The following is a 6,989-nucleotide window of genomic DNA, read 5'->3' on the forward strand; positions in this document are numbered from 1 at the left end:
TGCCTTTTGAGTGAGAGGGGCGAGACCCTTTATATACGGGTGGCAAAAAGTGCGGGAGGGTAGCGGAAGTGAGGAAGGAGACGTATTCGTGTGTACTTCTAAGAGTACGGAGTGGTGGTTGTAGGTAGCCAAGTCCCTGGGATAGGACTCGGTATCGATGGGGGGGGGGGGGACGTGCTTAGCGCGGATGCAAGGGCCAACGATGAATGGCGGGGTTGGTGACTGCGATGGACTACGATGATGACTCGAACCCCTTGGCCGTGCTTAGTGTTTGATTAGTGTACACTGTAGACTCTTTTTTCCTTGTGGGTGTATACGTGTATACGGCGAGTAGGCGGGTAGAAGTGCGCGTCGTGTGGCAAAGATGGTTCTCGGTGGTTCGGTGGTTCTGTGGTTCTCGGCGGTGCCTCCGGGCTTAGATGGTCATGTGATAGGGGAGAGTGTGTTGGTTATTGGTGGTAGTGTGGTGTAGTGTGGTGTAGTGTGGTGAGTAACTCTAGTGCGGTAGGCAGAAGAGAATGTTGTTGGATGAGAAGATGAGGTAAAGTAACGAGGGACAAAGATGTGAGTGTGAGTGTGAGTGTGTGAGTGGTGTGTATGTGCGTGTATGCGTGTATGTGTGTTGCGTATTCGTTGGGAGAGGTACGTATAGCAAGTATAGTAAGTATAGTAAGTAGTAGTAGTAGAGTGGGTATTGATGGGAGAATGATGAGGGAGAAAAAAAAGACAAGATGAGAAGGTGGCGATGTTTATTCCTTTAAAGCCATGTTCATGTTCATGTCTTTTTTTTCGATATCGCATGTACGGGATGGGTATGCATGTACTATGTAATTATTATGCAGTACAGGGGGGGTCTAATGGATGGGAAAAGTGTGGTGCATTGAAATTTTCAAGACCCAGATGCAGTCTGCAATGTGCAATGTGCAATATGCAGGTTATCATTTTTTTCTCGATGTGTTGTATACCCAGAATAGATACATGGTGTAGTAGAGTGGTACGTACTAAAGATCTACGTTTTTTTCCCTAGATGGTTGATGTGCATGGAGGGATTTCGCATATTTTGCATTGGGGGGGGATGGGAGTGGGATGGGGAATATTCGGCGGCTTGGGTGGTGTTGGGTGTCTTGGGTGTATTGGCTGTCTTGGTGTTGTGCTTGGGTGTCTTGGGTTGTGTGGTATGTGTGGTAGGAATACGTAGTGTGTGGGTAGTGTATGGCTCGGATTCGCGAGCGATGACGCATCTTCTACATTTTCGACAGGGGTGTCTTAGGTTCGATGACTGTAGTGGAGGTGGTGGAGATGTGCGATGGAGGGTGGGAGACATGCATGGTGGGTGATGGTGGGCGATGGTGGGCGATGGTGGCCGATGGAGTACGGTGATGGGCGATGGTGGGCGGAGCAATTCGGTACTTGTCTACACAGAATGGTACTTGGCTACGTGAGCGCGTGGCTGCGTGGATGACTTGTGGATGACTGTGGATGACTGTGGATGACTGTGGCTAGTTGTGGCTAGTTGTGCCTAATTGTGGCTGGTACGTATCTTCGTAAAAGCACTCTGTGTGGGTGTAAAGTGGGTGCAAGCGGAATTTCCTGAACGTGTCAAGCTGACTTTCCGACTTCTTTTTTTAAACAACCCTGCAGCACCTAAACAATGGTACTTGACCCGTGCCTCGTGACATGTACAGCCGAAGTACTCCCACTAATATTACTACTATTACTAAACATTTCTCCCACCTGCCAACGCTTGGTCATACTTGGTAATACTTGGTCGACTTCCAACTAACTGCCAACTCATGTACTGCCCTACCAACCCCCTACCAACCCCCTACCAACCCGCATCCGGAGCGCGGATCTAGCCCGCGTGGGTACTCTGTTGAGTTGTGTAGGACGGACTCGAGTACGACCCAAGCTGTGATGCACAGACCACACACCACACACCAAGCGTCTGAGATTGTGGCTGAACAGAGATTTCACTGCCTGTCGTCTTATCCGTGTGGTTCGCATACTGACCATGGGAGTGCCACGGGGCGCCATGGGGCTTGACATGTGTGGCTGACTCCCGCAAAAAAGTGCCACATGTCCCGGAAGTCCCAGCTCACAACGGTCCCACGTTGTCGTCTTCCCCGTGTCTGGCCGCTTTTCCTCCTCCTGTTTTCCTCACCGATCTTCGCTCCCTCGCTTCAACCCAGCTACTGTCTCTCCCTCCCCCCCCCCCATGCACGGCTGGCCGCACACTCCCTTGCTGGCCTGACACTTTTTTGACATGCGACTCCCGGACTTGTATCCCTAACTCCCGGCCCTAACTGCCAGACAGTCCCCCGACGGCGGTCGCTCGTTACCTCCGTTCTCGCTCACTCCGGTCCCATCCGCGCCCACTGTAAACGTCCGCTGTAAACGTCCCGGGCTGTAAACAGGCAGCGGGAGAATTGACCCTAATGCACATCCCCCTACGGAGTTATGACAACTGCCCTTCAACACCTCCGACCGTCCGGTTGGCCGGAGTCGCCCACACACGTCAGCTCCCTCCGTCTGTTTGTGTCTCTCTCCCGCCCAATTTTCGCTCTCACTTATTCCGCTATCTCCGCGGGGATCATTACTCCATCCCGTACATTACTGCATCCCGCACTTTTGGCCAGACCTTTTTTGTCGCATATGACGCTCTTGGCGTGTTTTCTGCTGTAGGTACTGTTCCACAGGGCCGGGTTAGCGGCTTTGATGCGGTCGGTTAGGTTTGTTGGGTTTCTCGGGGTCAGCGATCGAATCTAGATCTACTAACATCGACACTATACTGCTTTAGGCAATATTCTGGAAGTCTCTGCGTTGTGACGTTGCACGCTTGTCCCTTGCTGATTAAGCGGCCCCGGTCCTTCCGCCATCAGTGACACTCCACGGGCACGGTGATTTTCGTTGTTGGGACTCGATCCCTGTTCATGCAACATTCAGTCTCAACCATCCTTCTCATTTTTCCGTCTCTATTGCCTTGGTTTGCTTCCGCATTCCATGACATAGTATGTTTAGGATGTGTGTATGTGGTGGATATTTATTTACCCATTAGCTCCGGTGGTGGTTTCAGTCGCACATAGGAGTAGTGAAGTTGCAGGGAAAACCTATGCGATGGTGGGCGATGAGTGAGAACAAATAATCCACCATCAGTTACTTTATAGATCTAAATGCCTCGTATTCGATATCAGTAATACAGGCACGGTGTCGAACTATTGATTTTTACTTGCAGATATGTAACGTTGGTATAGTAAAGCTGATAAATTATTATACTGCGGAATATATATTTTATATTTTTAGGTCAACTTAAAAAATATTACCACGGACAACACGAGTAAAATTATCCACACACATTTAGATCTCCACAGTCACAGATACGAGAACCAAGTAGCAGAATATATGGCCATTTGCAAGTAGTAACTATAATACACCAGAAAACTCGAAGAGATAAACAGAACAGTAAAACGCAAGCGCGACTATTATTTCCATGTAATTAGTGATATAATACGACAACTGATACAGCCCAGGCGAGAACATTCCTGCCTGCCAACCGCACGTGTATTTGGAATTTCAGCACTTCCGAGTTTACAAGTAGTATAAATGCCTCGACCAGCGTGACTCTGAAATATGTCTCCAGCCTTATAGTTTCCGGCCGTGAATACGAGTTGTATTCATGCTTATTTAATAGCCGGACGCAACTCAAGATTATCGTCGGCCAAATCACAGCCACGACAGCCTCATCCCACAGAATAATCGAGTAAAGTTACGACACGAGATACCGACTACCAATACTCGTACCTACGTACAGAGCCTGATAGACAGGGCCGAGAAGTAAACAGGACGCGCATCTCGCATTTCACAAGTCACGATACGAGTATTGGGCGGAACAAATAATCACGGGCAAGCAGAAAGACGCGTCATGTGCATTTGGTGGATTTCATTATCTCGTGGGCCACCAGCCCATACCAGAAGAGTCCCCATATCCGTATGGTACAATACTTTAACACCTAAAAAGCAAACCCGTGTCCCATTGTCATCAGTGACCGCCGCACCCGCAGATTCCACCCCAGCCCATAGCCAGGGGAAGAAGATTCGTAAGAGAACATGAAAAGAAGACGCTTAACCACCGAAACCGTACAGGGTGCGACCCTGCCTCTTGAGCGCGTACACAACATCCAGCGAAGTGACGGTCTTGCGCTTGGCGTGCTCTGTGTATGTGACGGCATCACGGATGACACCCTCAAGGAAGGTCTTCAAGACACCACGGGTCTCCTCGTAGATCACTGGGGGAAAGATGTTAGAGAGTGAAGAGAAGAATCAATTGGAGCAGCGACAACTTACTGGCTGAGATACGCTTGACACCACCACGACGCGCAAGACGTCTGATAGCGGGCTTTGTGATACCCTGGATGTTGTCACGAAGAATCTTGCGGTGACGCTTGGCTCCACCCTTTCCGAGACCCTTGCCACCTTTTCCGCCTGAGTGAAGCGCGTCAGTACGATGTTTGGAAGAAGACGCGTCGCCCGAAGGCAACTGCAATGACGACAGGATGGGAGGGAGAGTACTTACGTCCAGTCATATTGAAAGTTGTTGTTGGTGAAGAGAAGTGGTTGGTGTATGGGTGTGGCGGAAATGAACCTTGTTGATGGTGATAGTCGTGGGTATTGTTGGTCGAGATATTGAGAGAAGAGAGGAGTGCTTGGAGTGGGGTGGCCGTGAGGTATAAGAAGTCGTAGGCGTTGGGACGGATCACGCAAATTAGGCGAGTTTGGGGATATGGAAGGCGCGTCTCAGGATCAGTGATTTCGGGGGATACGCTAGTCCTAATTGGCGCAATATTGAAGCGAGGAGTTTACTGGCTGGACTGTGGGGTTAGCAGCAGTCATGGGAATGCGAACAGCGTGAACAGTGAGATTTACACTTGACCTTCACATTTCGCGAGGCATAGTAGATACAGCAGAGGGTACATTACGGCAATCTCATAGTAAATTCACATAAACCCCAAAAATATGCTCATCCTGTGCCGGCCGTAGATTACTACACTACTATTACTGATATTGTTTTGATGTAAATATATAAATCACGTGCATAGTCAGTCCTCAGTGTATGGTACGTACACACGCGTAAACAAACAATGGGAGCAGTGGCTGCGGTGTTGATTCGCTAAGAGCGTGAAATCGATAGCATGTCGAGTATCTGATTGGCTGCAGACCGAGCCAAAACTTCACGTTCGATTTTCGCTAAATCTATTATCGCTCCTTATCACTCCCCAAATCACGCTAAGACATACTACCGGTAACAGAAGTAGCCTAACCCGCAAAACTGCCTATCCGCGCCTGCCTTGCGCCATACAAAAAACCATAACAACTGACAATCGAATCACCCACGCTAAGCGAATGCAGACCGCCAATACAAATACCCACCACTCCCACATCCTTCGCCTCTTCCTCTTCTTCCATCAACAACTCCACTTTCGACCAACGATAATCAACCATCCACTTCATCAACAACCCCATAACATCCATCATCATCAACAATGGCTCGTACCAAGCAAACTGCCCGTAAGTTATCACTCTATTCTTCGACCATCGATCGACTTCACCTTTTGGTGGGGCTTCGATCGCGATCGCGATGACCTCGCGTCAACTTCACATCAACACGTGCTAACAACGCAACAGGTAAGTCCACTGGTGGCAAGGCTCCCCGCAAGCAGCTCGCATCCAAGGCCGCACGCAAGTCCGCGCCATCGACCGGAGGTGTCAAGAAGCCCCACAGATACAAGCCAGGTAAGCTCATTATGCATCATCATAATCATACATGAACAATATTCTAACAAGCCTTGAAGGAACTGTCGCTCTCCGTGAGATCCGTCGTTACCAGAAGTCGACTGAGCTCCTGATCCGCAAGCTCCCCTTCCAGCGTCTCGTCCGTGAGATCGCCCAGGACTTCAAGTCCGATCTCCGCTTCCAGTCTTCCGCCATCGGCGCTCTCCAAGAGTCCGTTGAGGCCTACCTCGTCTCCCTCTTCGAGGACACCAACCTGTGCGCCATCCACGCCAAGCGTGTTACCATCCAGTCCAAGGATATCCAACTCGCCCGCCGCCTCCGTGGTGAGCGTTCTTAAATTTCTACTTGGGTTCTCGACTATCAAGATCATGCCTGATGTACGCGCAATTGCCTTGACCGCATGCCTACGGGTTTGGGTGGGATATTGAGATCGCACGTTTGGTATTGATCTGGTGGATGCAATAATGGTTACGGGGTGGGGTTTATGGGTTCGGCAATGGAGTTATCTGCCTTCGGATTTGCGTTTTGCACAAAGGGTGTGTACATTACTCGACCAGCGATAGTGCGCTGAGTCTTATGACAAATAGATGACGAATCACGATTCTTCATCACCTTCAAACAAAACCATGAGCACCACCAATACATTGACACGTGACGTGACTGTAAAAATACCAATAATAAAAACGGCAATTCACTATGAACGGCGACCCCAGGATTGTTTATGGTTGTTTGCAGGCGCGTGTAGAAATGCATATCAAGTATCTGGCGTGACGCGTCTTCAAAAGGGGACACACAATATGCTCGTACCGTCCAAAACTCTCTAAAGACGGACGACCTCAACTGAGGATTGATGTCCAACATTTAAGGTGACAGAACATGTTTTCTTTACCTCTATTTATGAGTGAGTGACTGGATTATTGATCGCAGGCCTAAGTGATTGTGCGCATTTACTTAAATTATAGTTACTGTAATTACTAACGTAAGTCATGGTGTAAGCGGCGATATGGCGTAAGCGGCGATAAGTACCCTTACATATAAATTTGTATGCAAAGGTACTTCTACATCCGAAACTAAAAACTTAAATAGCTCTATAGACAAAAATTATTAGGCTTAGCTGTTCGATATTTAGGTTCTATATATAGGCCTTTACTTAACATAAAAACACTAGTGTTACTAGTGTCTTTTTGCAACGCTAATTTAAG

The 6,989-nt window shown here is 48.8% G+C and overlaps 2 protein-coding genes across 2 annotated transcripts; one reads left to right on the forward strand and one right to left on the reverse strand.

Annotated features, from left to right (window-relative positions):
• Positions 1-3,913: 3,913 nt before the first annotated feature.
• On the reverse strand, positions 3,914-4,774 carry HHF1_2 (Histone H4). Its single transcript, XM_018277313.2, has 3 exons — positions 4,571-4,774; positions 4,342-4,479; positions 3,914-4,283 (listed from the first exon to the last, which is right to left on the reverse strand). The coding sequence occupies exons 1-3, from the start codon at positions 4,578-4,580 to the stop codon at positions 4,120-4,122; spliced, it is 312 nt and encodes a 103-aa protein (XP_018128004.1). The 5' UTR covers positions 4,581-4,774; the 3' UTR covers positions 3,914-4,119.
• A 604-nt stretch (positions 4,775-5,378) lies between these two features.
• Positions 5,379-6,300, forward strand: HHT1 (histone H3.1). Its single transcript, XM_018277314.2, has 3 exons — positions 5,379-5,562; positions 5,680-5,787; positions 5,847-6,300. The coding sequence occupies exons 1-3, from the start codon at positions 5,538-5,540 to the stop codon at positions 6,122-6,124; spliced, it is 411 nt and encodes a 136-aa protein (XP_018128005.1). The 5' UTR covers positions 5,379-5,537; the 3' UTR covers positions 6,125-6,300.
• Positions 6,301-6,989: the final 689 nt, after the last annotated feature.

The sequence above is a fragment of the Pseudogymnoascus verrucosus genome (genome assembly GCF_001662655.1).
Source record: "Pseudogymnoascus verrucosus strain UAMH 10579 unplaced genomic scaffold scaffold_40, whole genome shotgun sequence".
NCBI lineage: Eukaryota > Fungi > Ascomycota > Leotiomycetes > Thelebolales > Thelebolaceae > Pseudogymnoascus > Pseudogymnoascus verrucosus.

What these genes read in the sequence shown, in the direction of transcription:
- HHF1_2 (XM_018277313.2), bottom strand. An exon ending in TGTCAAGCGTATCTCAGCCA is followed by an intron (nt 4,284 to 4,341) that starts GTAAGTTGTCGC and finishes TCTTTCCCCCAG; the next exon opens with TGATCTACGAGGAGACCCGT.
- HHT1 (XM_018277314.2), top strand. Translation starts at nt 5,538, where the DNA reads ATGGCTCGTACCAAGCAAACTGCCC. An exon ending in TCGTACCAAGCAAACTGCCC is followed by an intron (nt 5,563 to 5,679) that starts GTAAGTTATCAC and finishes ACAACGCAACAG; the next exon opens with GTAAGTCCACTGGTGGCAAG. An exon ending in GCCCCACAGATACAAGCCAG is followed by an intron (nt 5,788 to 5,846) that starts GTAAGCTCATTA and finishes CAAGCCTTGAAG; the next exon opens with GAACTGTCGCTCTCCGTGAG.